General features: G+C 41.8%; 1 protein-coding gene across 3 annotated transcripts in view; it reads right to left on the reverse strand.

Annotated features, from left to right (window-relative positions):
- mob2a (MOB kinase activator 2a) overlaps window positions 1-15,323 on the reverse strand; it is a 62,765-nt gene that overhangs the window by 22,919 nt on the left and 24,523 nt on the right. Inside the window, exon 1 of one of the 3 annotated variants that reach the window (XM_007561395.2) lies at window positions 12,573-12,961. The exons of 1 other annotated variant lie outside the window; for it this stretch is intronic. In XM_007561395.2, coding sequence (XP_007561457.1) covers window positions 12,573-12,787 — 215 coding nt within the window. In that variant the 5' untranslated portion in view covers window positions 12,788-12,961. Of the gene's footprint in view, window positions 1-7,534; window positions 7,987-12,572; window positions 12,962-15,323 lie in introns of those variants that run through there. One more of the 3 variants, XM_007561397.2, reaches the window with a different exon arrangement.

Here is a 15,323-nt window from a genome sequence, read left to right on the forward strand (position 1 = left end):
TTCTATTTTTTTTTTTTAATAAATGGTACCCCAAAGTGCTTTATTTTTCCGTAAGACCACTTCAATAAAATAAGAATCATGACATAAGAGCACGAGGATAGTTTCTTGCTCTCCTTGATTTGGCTAATGATGCGACGTCTCCAATAAAAACACTCCTGCAGTCCTCTGCAGTTTCTAATTTTGTGCTTCACATGACACGGTGGGAACTTTGTGCGTTCACAGACGTCATTGTGTTCTGTTCAGTAGCTATCTATGAAGAGCATTGCTGGAGTCTTCCCAGCGGCCCCCACCCAGCGTCTGGTAGGCTTGGTGAAAAAACCCCCCCGCAAAAAAACAAAAAACAGCCGACTCACATCTGCTGCTCTGCTTATCATAACAGCCACTCGGTCAAACACACGAGATCAAGGACATTTTCAGAAAACAGTACAGCCAGTTCTTTTCGGCGCACACACACGCGCACACACACAAACCAAACCTCTGAGTGGAGCGGTTCAAAAAGTTAATTAGTGCTTCAAAATTAGCCACAAAAATAACCATCAAATCTGCTCGTCCTCTACAACTAAATATTCAAAGTTTTAGCTCAATTTGTTCCACTAAAGGACCTGGAAATGGGAGTACAATATAAAAACAGCTAAAAACTAAAACTTCCTCAGCTCACAAGAGTGTTTGCTTACCCAGAAATCCTAAGAAATAAGGATCAAATAAGGAAAAGAATACATAATTTGGAGGAAGCGGGGGAACAATCTACCACCCTGATGACTAGACAGGATCGCCCCACCATCTAATCGCAGAGGAAACTCTGCTCCATTGTGTGAGCTTGATTAACTCAAGGAGTGATGAAAGCGTAGGAAGCAGTCACACCCAGGAGCTCGCAAAGAGGTGAGGAGAAGCATGTGACCGAGTGAGGCACAGAGCTGACTAAATCATCAAAAACAAGATGATGAGCACATTTTAATCTCTAATGGGTTTAGATTAACTGGTTGTTAGCCAGGTTTACGTAATTAATGACGGTGGTGAATAATAATAATAATAAAAAAAAGTCCTTGGCAAAGAGTGTCAAGGTGCTACACTGTGAGAGATGAATCAGTGACTCTGCCAGACGTAACTGCTTGCTGTTATCCAGGCTTACAAAGTTTGAAAAAGTTGTCAAATGTGCAGACATAATAGCAAAATACGAGGCACTTAAGAGTCAAACAGAAGCCCTTAATCGTGTAGTGATGAATGAAAACCAGAACGCTGAATATGACTGAACTAGTTAAAAATGTCATGCAAATGTTATTAATGACTCCAAGTGATGAAACCCTTCCCACAGCAGGCCTGATGTGCCCAGATGGCCAGTCAATGACAGGGGTTGAAGGAAGTGGGTGGAGGCAGATGCTGCTGTGTAGAGGCAGAGATGGAGAGGGGAAAAGCAGATGGGAGGTCAAATCAATACACAGAGAGAGAGAGAGAGAGAGGATGGCGGTGCTCCTCACTTCACTGACACACACATTTGTTCACATCCCCCCCACCACCACAGATCCTATAAGCTCCTCCAGTAAGTAAATGGGATGAGTGGTTATTACCATCATGACTCACGTAAGCGTGCATTTCAGCATCTTCATGCCATAGAGGTGAGGTGTAAACAAGGCTCTGATTGGCTGAGGAGTATCTGGATCCCACCTGGGAAGATGTGCTTACAGAGTGACATCATCTCTCAGTGGAGGGGGCGGGGGGTTGAGGGGAGGGATTCTAGTGCAGTGTGTGCACATCTGTCTGCAACTAAAAAGGCCTCCAGAACAGCAGAGAAAGGCTGCAGAAGACATTTTAGTGAACCAAAAGGATAGGACATAGTTTCTAGTGGCACACAACTACAAAATTACACAGCTTCCCAGATGAACGTGCACGAGGCAGCATGTGTGGCGTATTTTAGTCTGAAGCAGGGCACAAATGAGGAAGTTTTACCTACTTAACACCATTTTCTCCATTAAGTTAGACTGCGCCTGACCAGCACCCCGCCTTCCTTTCACCCTGCTGCCAGACAAACACGATAAACAGGAAGTGAGGCGCCCAGGCCCTTTCCGTTTCCCTGTAAATGGGCCTCTTGTTCTCAGAAGGTACACTGAGAAATCATGGAATGCTAGAACAAAAACTACCATGACCAATTTCCACGCTCACCTTTCAGAAGCCTGAAAACGTCTCAAAAGGAACACTGTTCTTGGTCAGGATTTCTGTCCGACCCTTTTCCTGCCACCTGACCAACAGACAGACTTAAACAAGCACAATGGAGACATTATTGACTCAGTTGTAATATATTTTTTTAATGTCTCAAAAGGTGCGCCTGCTAACTCGGACAACGTTTTAATTCCTATTTGACTTTTAAAGTTTACCGTTGGGTTTTGTGGACACAAAAACTGCTAAACACACAAAAGGCCTCCAAAACAAAAACACCTGTGCTGTTTTTTAATTTAAGTGCGTGTGCTGACGGTCAGGATCTAAAAGTGGAGGCGAGGTTAATGCAAGGCCATCTTTTTCTCCTCCTGAGCCAGCAGAACAAGGCTACTTCTGAAAACACACACACACACACACACACACACACACACACACACACACACACTGTATTATGTAATTGCTCCATTGTATGAGGTGGTCTGACCTCTGCAGTGTCTGGGAGATGTAGTGAAAGTCAAGAGGGACAGTTCGTGAGTAAAGAGACAGGCAAATCTAAAAGAAAACAAAACCATCACTTCAGAAGATTCAATCAGCAAAAGCCTCATAATATTTAGTAATGTTTAGACACAGAATGGAGAGTTAAAAATCTGTTTCAGGCCACCTTTGGTAGATAACATGTATTAACATCAAAGGAATGGGAAATTGACAGCGAGAGGAAATTCCTGAGGATTAAACCAAACAACATCCACATTAAGCCATGGACTTCAGGAAGTTCCTGAAAACCAAAAGAAGGGAAAAATATTGGGTCTGAAACAAATGTAGCAAATTTATAAATGCTCCTCTGTACACAGCGCAAATCATTAGTGATGCCCATAGTAGAGGGAAGGTAAATGGATGGTCAGAAACTCAAAAATACAATTTTATTTCCACCCAGTAAATGCAGCAACAACTTGCGCTGACAAAAACAATCTTCAGTGTGGAAGTTAAGATTCAAAGTTAGCCACTTTTAGTTTCAGAGAGGCGTTCTCAAACAAATCCAGAATAATCATAAAAAGCACAAGAAGGTCCTAATTATGGAAAAATGCATCTGCTGCTTATCCAGGGCTTTAAACGGGGACTGAGAGCTTAGCAGAAAAACTAGAAGCACGGCAAAGTTTCTACTTCGTCCTTTTGAGTTTTCACCCTTAACTTCATTGCACTTGCGAAGGCAACAGAAATAACTTCTTCAAAATCAGCATTCATGCTTAAACAGTTTCTTTGAAGAAGAAACAGAAACATGCTTTTAAATTATAGAACTGATTTTACTGTGCAGTTAATCATTATTCTGGATGGTACAAATCAGGATTCAGTGCCAAGACTACAAGAAGTTACCCAACCCTGAAAGGCTCTATTGGCAAAATGAAAACTTTGTTTTTCTCTATACATAAATCAAGACTTTCATGTTGATTTAATTCGGGGCCATGTGACCGTTGAGCCGTCCCACGACCCTGGGGTCCGATGGGGTAAGGGAAGGGAAACGTCGGTCGGTTGGCACCTAATGGCGCCCCGATCGAGCTGCACGTCTCAGCTGGGTGGAGCAGCGGGGCCCGTCAAAGACGGCCTAATGAGAGACACATGGCAGCCAGTAGGGTCCGCTCTGCTGGCACAACACACTGTGTGAGGATACACTCAGGGCTATTGTTCCTCAGCAACACGTTATGACATTTACCAACTGATCCACAGCTAGCAAACACAGAGATATAAACACACTCGCTCCGGTCATGTGCTGGGGCCTGGAGGCCTGGATGTCCCCATGTTTCAGCAACAGGTCAAAGATTATTCTTTAGGCTAAATAAATATTAAACCGGTTGATCCAGAGGAAACAGAGAAGGCTGCATAATTTAGTGCTAATATATCATTAACATAAACAAAACAAAGGACTGTTTGTAATATTTGAAGTTTCATGAACTTGCACTTTGGATGCCAGTCTAATCATCGGGATTCCTACAAATTTCACCACTAAAATTTTGGAGCGTTTCCCCTCAGTTTTCCTAATATTTGTCACATGAGCACCAAACTCTAACCTAGTTGAGTTTTATTACCTCCAAACTGCACAGATAAAGTTAGCCTTTGGATTTGGCTGTGTAGTAAAGGACTATTTCACTGTTTTGTTGTCTTAGATTGACTTTATTTTAAAATCTAGAAGACACTTCTGGATTAGATTATTCTACATTAAATATAGATTCTCTAAATCGGTCCCTTTGAAAATATAAATCTCTAAAATACGGGTTTGTTTGGCATCTAAACCTGACACCAGTTTATAAACCACACATCCACCTAATAAACCCAAATCTAAGAGAGTATATGGGCCAAAACCAGCATAAAAATGGTTGTTCTCCCATGCCTGAGTTTATCTGTGGGTTCTGCCAGGAACTCAAACTGTGTAGAAACCCTGAATATTCAGCTGCTCACTCTCGACACCTGAGATGATGGTAGGACATTTCAGAGAGAAATTGTCATCGCATGACTTTTTTCTTATTTTTCATCCCTAAGCTGTGACGCCTTGTGTCTCCTCCAATTCCGCACAAAGGATGATGATCTCTTAAAGCTGTTATTTTATAATGAATTAAATGCAGAAAGGATCACCTTATGGAGCACCAGCTGTCCTAAGAACGGCTCACATAAGGACTCAATAGAAAAGACAACATTTTGGTTTGCACAGACCACGAGCTGACAGGATTCATATAATACTCATTTAGCTAAATTTTGATATTCTATTATTTTTAAAACTCAATTCTAATCAGTGCAATCCTTTATTTTGTACATACACATTTAATTTTTGCCATATTTAGCCACTGAAATCTAAACTGCAGTCAGTCTTTCTTTTGAAGAAAACCGCAGAAAAAACTGAATGCACTTAGCAGCAACCTAATACTTCTTTATTCTCTTTCTAAACAATCTGCAGAAAAAAAATGCATGAGTGGCAAGAAAGCAGGATTAATTTAGTTTAGCTTACAAAGACTGTTCCCTCCTCCTATGTCCTGCCTCTTTAAGACATCCTGCCCAATGACTTCTGTTCAATTCAGGAACTCAACATTTTTTAAAGTTTGCTACTGACTTGTCAAATTACATACAATTTACAGATGACAAAAATATTACAAAACAAAATATGTCTCCACTTCTTAAAAGTAAAGATTTGACAGGGCTGCATAATATTCATAACACAATTCATTGCAATGACAAAAATCTATAAAATGAACCCACATGTCCCTCATTCTCCTCCATCATCACAATGTTCAAACCTCTCTGTCTCAGCCGTCTGATGTAGGTCACCAAGATCTGCATCAGTTCTGGGCATGAAGGACAGGGAAGGTGCAAAAGGCCAAATCTTTTACTGGCAAGCAGAGTCTTGATGCACAGGACCTGAAATATAACACCCTGATGAATATTGCTTCCAAGCAGACCTTCACCAATTGCAATATTACACACAGTGATGGAAAACATGCCTACAGCATTTATTTACCTCTCCCAAACTCTTAAAGGTGTAACAAGGTTACTTTCTCAGCCTGTAATATTTGCTCCCAACCTACCCTACGAAGTTTCAGGCATTTTATTAAGCAAACTTGAACAGGCTAAATGTTTCAGTTTAAATATCAGCACTTGCTTCTATAGGAACTAAAGAGCTAATTTTGACGTGTTGCTCACTAATAAATGGGAGGGAGTTTGGAGTTATAAGATTAACACAATAAGCAAAAGAGTTAAAGATCAAATGACTTGGTTTCCCTTTAGATTGTGACAGCAATAGTGATGCCAGTGGTGTGGTCATTTTATTGATGTCGAAAGGGTAGTTAAATATACATATGCATACTATTGGTAAATGTCATTGATCAGCCAAAACAGCGGTATTAACCTCAAATGTCCCAAATTTTCAGATCGGTGCATGCATCCCTACAAAAAAAAAATGAACCAATCAACCTAACAGAAATTTAAATCGGCCATTTCCACCCCCCAGTTACCAAAAGTCCATAATAAAGGAGGTCATCTAATCACAAAAATATAACTTTTCCTATTCATGTAGTGCATAGAAGCTCTGAACTCCCAAAATTTTGACAATTTAAGAAGAAAGAAGAGTGAGGAAAATGTGGGTTCCACGTCTTTGTTACAGTGATTGTTTTTCATGGATGAAAGGAAATAATCTTAGAATTTCACCTGTGAAATTTTAAGCTCCTACCACTATGAAGGAATCAGGAGGATGGAAAAAAAGTTGGAATCAACCTAAATGGGAATCAGCAGGTCAACAAGATGGGAATAATCAGTTTCAGATTAGTGCATCTTTGCAAAAAAAAAAAAAAAAAAAAAAAAGATTAAAACTATGAAACAACCTTCCTGAATCATCCGTGCTTCAATACTGCCTCAATGCCCCTTACAGCGAAGCTCACATGTAGCCTCTGATTTACAAGTCACACACCTAAACAGTACCCGTTGCTCAGGCTCAAAGCTGTATAGAAGTGCAAGCATCAGTCCCGAACGGGAATAATGTAATCCAGCTGTGCAACGCGGCTCTGCATTAAAACTACAATTTTACGCTCACCATCAAAACGCTCCCCGAGAGTTATATTTAGACTTTATACAGCCGCGAAGGCACCGTCGGCCTCGCCAAGCCCGCAACCACAAAAGAGGAGAAACAGATCCTTTCTGCTCCAGCTACCACAAAGTTTAGCATAAAGTCTTTTCAGCATCTCAGCTCGAGCACAGAAAAAAAAAAAAAAAAAAAAAAAAAGCAGCAAGTCAAAGTTTTAAACTAAAATCTTAGCTCTGTAGCTCGGAATAAGTTGACGGAATGCAAACATATTCAAGTATGGACAGAGTTTTGTGTTTAATGCAAACAAGAAAACCAGGAGGAAGAGGCAAAACACATTCCCATCCCCTTAAAAGGGAACACTGTGTCCCAAACAAACAGTGCAGCTTTGCCAAAAGGGGCACAGAGCGGGATGGGAGGAAAAGTTGGACGAGCTTGACCAACTGGCCGTCTTCTGGATGCGTTCCATTTCCTTCCGATTAGTCTCAACCCGCACCTCCAAACAAACCTGCAACCAGCAAAAGTTCATCATCTCTCTGGCCGATTGCCACAGCTGTCCCCGCGTCCGCAACAACCCCCCCTCCTCTCTTCTCCTCCTCCTCTCTCAGTACAAGACAACTCAGCAGAGATTCTGACGACAGCAGAATCTCTGCTACAGCAGCACTGTCCTCGAGCGTCTCCTCCAAACCGCAGCACAGTAACCGAGAAAGTGAAAGAGTCGGTGGAAAGGAAGGAAGGGTGGACCAGAGACGCACAGGAAAACATGACAGTTGAAGTTTACGACCGCTGCAAACTCTATTGCGGAGAAACGATGGGGAAAAGTACCTATAGAAGAAGCAGTCGCAGCACACCAGCACCCCCATCAAGCCAGCGGGGAAGCAGAGGCGAGGAGAGGATGTGGCGTTCCAACAAGCTGCGCCGTTTTTCGGCTCCCGGTCGATGCGCCCGGGTCTGCAGACTGGGCTACAGGTGCACCAGCTCCGGCACGGCGCGGCGTGGGATCATCCGGCTGTTGGCGTCAACGCACGTCACGCGGAGAGAGGACGGCCAACGCGCACGCACAAAAATAAATCATTCACAAAAGCAGACGCGCCTCTCAGCGCCTTGCTCTTTCTCCCTCTCAACCAACTACTGCAACCGCCTGGCTCACTTTCACACTCCTGCTCCCTCTCTCTCTCTCTCGCTCGCTCGCTCTCTCCTTCACTCACTGGCTCTCACTTGAAAGGCGGGAAGATTAGCTTGGCAAACAGAGTCCCATAAACAAACCGCTGACTCTTGGGCAGCAGCGGGCACACTGCAGAGGAGACAGAAAGACAAGGCTGCTATCTCCACCATCTGTGTATGTCCAGGACCGGGGCTGGACGTCCCCAGCTCCACTTAGACCAAACACAGTCCCCGAAGTAGAAGTCTGAGTCAAATCCGGTCCGAACCTCTGGGGACGGTTAATCAGTGTAACGTCTTGGTCTTTCTACACTCAGTAATACGTTACGGTTTCAAACAAATGCAGCTAATTGTCAACCAACACTGACAAGGGAGCACAGCTGCAGGAAAGCACAGGATGTAACCTCCTTGGTGCACGTATACAATAACCATGACTCTTCATTCACACAATCCATGCAGAGGTGCAATATGGGAGGGGCCAGCCTGGAGACAAGCCCCTCCGCCCCCCCCAAAAAAGTAAGCCAATCGCTACAACGTTCTCTACCGATCTGGCTTGGGCAAATAAGGTGAAGGACACAATGAGCGATGGGCCTTGCGACATCACCCTCCACCCTCCCTGCATCATTAAGGAGAAGCAATTACTCGCTCCAGTCTTCTTTATTCGCTACAAACCCTTTAAAAAAAAAAGAAAAAAAAAAAGGACTGCAGTGTACAAAGTGCCGTAAGCTGATGTAATCTAAGACTGCAGACCCAGCCGATCCATACGGACACAAACAAGGGATTAATGGCTGAGACAACCTGCGCTGGCGAGCGCCGACGCTCGGAGTCAAAGGGACTGACCTCCCCCTCTCTGCCGACCCGCCACAACCTGACAAGGAGAAGCCAGAAACAGACAGCAGTCACCTTTAAAGGGCAGCTGTTACATAACCACTGCAAGGGAACCGACTCTCGGCTCCCAGTTTGTCGCAGAGTTGGAGAAACCCCGATCTCTGGGTTGAGTGGGTAGATGGAGGAACCTCTCTGTAAACTAGAATGTCCTGGAAAACTTAATATATCTCAAAGCTTCCATGCAAAGAGCAAAATTTATTATGTAGCTTCATTAGAAACAAAACTGCATATTTAAAGTTGATTTTTTTTTTCCCCTGTTAATTTGGGCTATTGTAGCTTACGTCTAAAAAAAAGATCCAACATTGAGTTTCACAGAAAGATTGAATGTTGCATAAAAAAACCTTAAGAAGCAGTGAGAGACCAAGTCCTTCTGGAAAATGAAATCAGAATCTCCATAAGGAAGCATGAAGTGCTCTGAAATATCCAGCTAAATGATGAAGCTGACACAAAAGACCAAGTGGAAAGATGATGTTCCCAATCCTGTCAAGACCCTGCTGCTTGTGAACCACATTTTTATCTTCCACTCAACTTTCCATCAGTAAACTCGGAAACAGGACTCTGAACTGCTAGCTTCTTATAAGGACTCTTCTAATGTCGCCTCCTTTTTAAGGAGGTCAATAACTGTATGCTGGACAGCTATCAAATCAGGAGGTCAAACATTTTAGTCTTTTTTTAAGAAGATTGAATGAGAAATTGAATTTAGATTGTTTTCTTAAATCAGCTGTAAGCTAAAATAATCAAAATTTACAGAAATTACCACTTGGAAACAGTTGTGTATAACAAATCTCTACAATACGAGTTTCCCTTTTTAAACTGAATAAGATTCATCTTCCTCCATTTCTTCTTTTTCTGAGACTAATTCTGCTGCAGTAGATCATTCGGTGGGACGGCAACAGGCTCTCTCTGCAACTTTCTCGGCTTTTGTTTGCCGAGGATGACAAAGAGCTGCAGCATCTGATGACGTCGTGTCTTCCCCTACGCCACCTCCACCTCGGCTTCCTGCTGTTCTCAGGAGACCCGTCTCCAGGAGCCTCGGAAAACAAGCTGCCCTCAGCAGCAGACGTAAGGGTTCGCTTGCATCCCACGGCGCTGCATTGAAGCACAACATAATGGCACACAATTTGCTAAATGAAAGCGGAAGGGGGAGAAAGGCGGATCGAGCGACACCGCCGCTCCGGCACTTTCCGCTGAGTGGAGGAGTGAGCAATAGAGCTTGGCACACATCAGCTCCCGCTTTGTGTTTTTGCACCTGAGAATCAGGATGCGGCCGTTGCGAGAGACAAGTGCAGCGGAAAGCAAAGTGCCCAGAAACAAGGGAGCGGGGAAATGGAGGGCCGTGAGGAAAGTGTACGAAATTAAACCACCAATAAATCAAATGTCACTTTCAACAATGTAACCGGCGATCTGTGGGATCTCGGTCGCCGTGTTTTTGTCTCGACTTCCTCCAGACTCGAGTCTTATCGTAGAATCCAGACAAACAATAAAAAGCAAGACATTTGGAGCGATGGCTTACGTAATTGAAGGGATCTTTCCTCTAAATGCATGACCTGAACTGAGAGCAAGAAGAGAAAGGAGCAAAAATAAATGAATAAATAAATAAATAAATAAAATACAGAGTTCATGTGGGGAGAGACCTAATTTGTGACGGGGATTAAAAAGCAGAAGAACGAATGGAAATTGTTTCCATTATTTCAGCAAGAACTGGGTTAGGATGTTAACTGGAAGAGAATGCAGGATTTGCTCTGCTGTACATCTGGAACCACAGATGTACAGCATCTGTGGTTCCAGATGCTTAAGATTTAAACTTGAGTTTAAATCTCAAGTTTAACAAAACCCAGAGGCGCGCACCGTTTCTAAATCATGGCCCACTGCATCTCCCAGCATTTCTGTACCAACAACAATGGTTCTGTTGGCAGCCTCTCACACTGAATAGCGACAACACAAAGGCAAAGTTGCTGGAGCTCAGTGCAGATCTGAGGGACAGGACAACAACTTAAAAAAATAAAATAAAATAAAATAAAATCTATAACTACATGATTAGCAGAGGTGAGCCAACTTAATTTGATAGATAAATCTACAAACATTCGCAGAATAATGCATTTTAAATCAGCAGAAACAAGGATGCAGTTGCTTAGCTATAGCTACGATGACCAGAGGAATGTTTGCAAGTATAAAGGAGCGCACTGAACCACCATGGCAATGGTTTTATGTCCTTATTTGAACTGAACGCATGCTGTACAAAATATTTTAACAAATACAACATTTACACCTTACTTAAGCAGCTTAACTGAAAATCCTAAAGTCAAACTTGGATGCAACTTGGCTTCCCAAAAGCAACAATAATGACAAAAACAAAGGGAACTGATTAGAATGCGTCGATTTTCTCTTGATCAGCTCTGGTCAAATACAGAAATATCTGAATTTATTTTCCTTTTCATTAAACATATCAAAACCTAGAGTGAGAGTTTAACCATGTTTGCTGATAAGCAACATCAGCATGTACTTTGATTTAACTTAAGAATTAAGTTAAAAGAATCTTAATAAAAATTGAAGGTAGGTGCATTTAAAAAAATCAACATGTATGTAGGAAAATCTTATAATTTCTTCATTTTCTGTTGGTCTGAAAACTATATCAAATATTCTGCAGAACATTTTCTTGTTTTGTGTGTTGTATCCCTTAGGGGGAAAAACAAACAGGAAAAAGTGTCTGTGTAAAAAAAAAAAAAAAATCATGTCAACCTATAAAAGCCCGATGAATGCATTTCAACTAAATCACAACTGGAGCTTCAACTGAGGTTCTGCCTTTAACCTAATCAAACTTAACCTGAATCCTGCCATCTAATCCTTCTGGCCAGAAACAAATCAGGTTTGTTTTTTTTGGCTGACACATTTTACCTTTTTTTTTTATTTTTATTATTATTATTATTATTATTCCCCGAGGAGATTTAACACATACAAACTCTTTAGTGTTCATTTTGTCAACAAAAGCAAACATATAACCATAAAATACAGGTTCTTTCATACTAAGGGTTACTTTGAAACCAACAAAAAAACAACAACAAAAAAAAAACACCAATCTAAGATTATTTCAGTTTAAGCATTAAAGTTTTCTAGCCTTTCATATCATAAATTAGACATAAATACTGCCAGAAAAAGTTGGCTTTTCTTTTAATTTAAATGGTTTAATTTTTTTTTAATGCAAAAGTTTTGTTTCTCATCATCTGTCCAAGCAGAACAAGGGAAAATTGGCTGATTTCATTCACTACAGCACAAATGGGTAACTTAATTTAGTAAACCTTTCCACCATATCCTTGGGAAGCGTGCATGCTTAAACTTTTGGCCAGGGGGTGTAAACAGGAAGTGGAAAAGCAGAACAACAAGAAACCGTTGGGCTCCTTTTCCTAAGTGGAAGAGGGGAAACAAAAGAGTGAGCCCAGCTAGACAGGTTTCTCCCGATCCAGTCCGTGGCTTGAATCACAACAGGCCAGAAGAGGATCATGGGAAGATTTTAAGACTCACTCATAGTAAAGTTTCTGAAGATAATATCAGAACATGTCAAGAGACATAAGTATTATTCTAATAAATAAAGGTATCTACTTCCAAGAGCTGCACTATGAAAAGTAAAAAATGAATAAAAACCATATTCCATCCGATTGTTATTAACGGAGACGTGCCGCACCGCATGCCTCCCTGGAGGAAGAGACCCTAAAACTGATTGACGAGCTTCGGACATGACCAACGCGCCCCCCTCCCCTCCTCACCCCGCAGGTCCACACCAACAAGTTCCCGCTGCTCCACATTGCATCACACTCACCTATTTAGCGTGTACGAGCCGTTCCTCTTAAACCTCATCCTGGACGACAGGAAGCGGATAAAGAAATCCAGAGTGGACGGCGTGTCCGGCTTTGGCTGCTCGCAGCTCGGAAAGAAACGAACCCACGCTTGCAGTAAACCCTCCGTGGACGGACGCGGAACAATACTCGCGGTGGCTCTTTGCAGACCTCTCTCTTTCTCTCGCTGCTCAGACATCCACTCTCTCCTCCTCCTGTTTTCTTCGGTTTCCCCTCAGTTCAGTTTCCGCGGGGCTGGGTTATTGAGTGTTGCATTGTTGCGCGTAAAGCGACGCAAAACGCGGCGTTTTTAACGCCCCAAAAAATATCATTAAAAAAAAAAAAAAGAAAAGAAAAACTTGAACTCCCAGCCCATATTCTGGCATCCAACAGACATGAAGTAACGTCTGAAAACATGGAAAATGTGAAGTCACAAATGAGCAGCTGCTTGATGGAAACCCACCATCGATGCGCCTCTGCTTTTTCTGCTCCATTCAGGCTCCTGAGGAAAGCTCATGTTTCCCCATCTGAGGAGCTATTTATACGCCCAGCGTCCTCCCCAAGGATGAACACAAAGCAAACGCCTCCAGCCCAACACGCTTCTTATCAACGCCGGTAAGGTGAGACAGATCTGAGGCTAAGAATAGGGCTAAGGGGATTCATTACTGCCCTTTAAATCCCATCCAGGACTGCGCGTCTCTTTGGAATGCAAACATATTTCACAGGTGGAGGTTTGATTAAAAATGTGATTAAAATGAAAGTGATTATAATCTAACTGTAGGTACACCGAGTGCTTTCTAGAAAATTAATGTGTTAATGTAATGGAACATTCTAGGAAGCATCAACCCAGATTTTAAAACCCGTAAACAATAGCAGACCCTCTGCAAAACAACTAAAACAGACACAATATCAGGCTGTAATTAAGACTTTGCCAAAATAATAATAATAAAAACACTCGCATCATGAACAGACATGCACAGATCAGCCTTTTCCATGCCAATTCTGACAGAATCCTTATTCCCTAAAGGACTAAAATATAAAACTGCTGCAGGCACTTTAGTAGAGAAAATGATTAATGGAGGGGAAAAAGTGCAGATTTTGCACTTTCCCACGTCAGTGCATAATGTTTTAGGTTTGATCTGCCAATTCTAATATGAAAAATCTGCTGCATGTTGCCAGATTTAGTACTGCTCCCTCTATCAAACAGAAATGATTCAATAAAATACAGAACGATCCCCTTTTGTGCATTTAAACATCTGTTCCTAACTTCTGTCTGATTTTTATTCAACTCAGAAAAATGCATCAAAGTCAGTACTGTTGCTTGATGGATAATAGGTGCTCCTATTGTCTGAAAATGATGGGATTTCTTTTGTTTCATTTAATGAATAGATTTTTCAGTGTTATCCTTCAGTCACCAGTCAGAGTCAAACAAAGGGAATGTGAATGATTTGAAACCATTTGATTAATTGGTGCTTTGCTAATTCTGCACCATTTGCATCTCTTTTCTTTCTGGATGAAAACTAAAGAGAGATGACAAAAAAAAAATCACTTTAGAGCAGCAAAATGTGACTTTTTTTGTTCACATCTGCACCCCTTCACCTACATGCTGAAGTGTTTTATGCAGGGTCTGTTTAGAGAACGGTTGCTGCTCCGGCTGGATTCGATGTGTGGACACCAACTACATCTAATTTGAACAGTAAAACCGGTTTGAACTTGTATTGCAACTTATTAAAGTAATCTGAACGCATGAGAAAGACGAGGGTCGCAGAGAGCCAGACCACAAAGACACAGTTCACATGGACCGTTGCTAAGCAGCTGGCTGAGAAGGAAAATGTTCCCGGTGATAAACTCCTTTCCACATTAATTCATTTTTTTTTATAAGCTTTAATATGACATTTAAATGAAAGCTGTTTTTGTGTTTCTCTTATGAAGAACCACATCATACTGTGGGTTGTTTTGAGAGTTTTAAGTTTGTGCATCACAGTAAAAGCAAGCTGGCACCAAAAGTGCTGATGAGTTGCACTGCTGCTGCTGCTGCTGCTGCTGCTGCTGCTGCTGCTGCTGCTGCTGGTGGTGGTGGTCAGCCACTGCAGAGTTACACAACAGCCAGGAGGAGGAAGATGATGATGGATGAAGCAATGAGAACAGAAACCAGGGTTAAGCTACTCTTTGAAGCAAATAACATACATAAGGACAACCTTGGAGTGAGAAATAAGCTAAATCACAAGCCCAATTTTTGCATTTTTTTTTTCCATTTTCAGAAACTATTTACTGTGTTTTTGCTTATTGGACACAATGGATTTTAAAGACAAGGTCTAAACTTTGAACTGCTTTTAATTGACAGCCGAAAGTGGGAGAAGAAAACAGTGAAGACGCCAGAAGGTTCAATTAGCTCCATTATTAGTGCAGTTCAATTCTGCTCCTTATGTTCATCCCTAATCTTTTGCTTCTTCATCTACACCTTAATTGCTCACGATTTAATTAGGTGATTTTTGTCTTTTCAGTCATTAGTCTATTTCTTTCCAAATTCTTCATTCACATTCCCCCATCACACAGTAATCTGAGCTCTTTACATCAAGTATTCATAGCTCTCGAGCTTTTGTTTCACATTTTGTTCTTCCAACCACAATCTTCAATGTGATTCATTCAGATTTTATGCCAAAAGCTAACGCAAAGCAGTGCGTTAGCTAAAGCTAATAACGCAACTCGGTTGCAAAATGGAAGGAAATTGATAC

This window comes from Poecilia formosa, unplaced genomic scaffold, assembly GCF_000485575.1.
Source record: "Poecilia formosa unplaced genomic scaffold, Poecilia_formosa-5.1.2 Scaffold126, whole genome shotgun sequence".
Taxonomy (NCBI): domain Eukaryota; kingdom Metazoa; phylum Chordata; class Actinopteri; order Cyprinodontiformes; family Poeciliidae; genus Poecilia; species Poecilia formosa.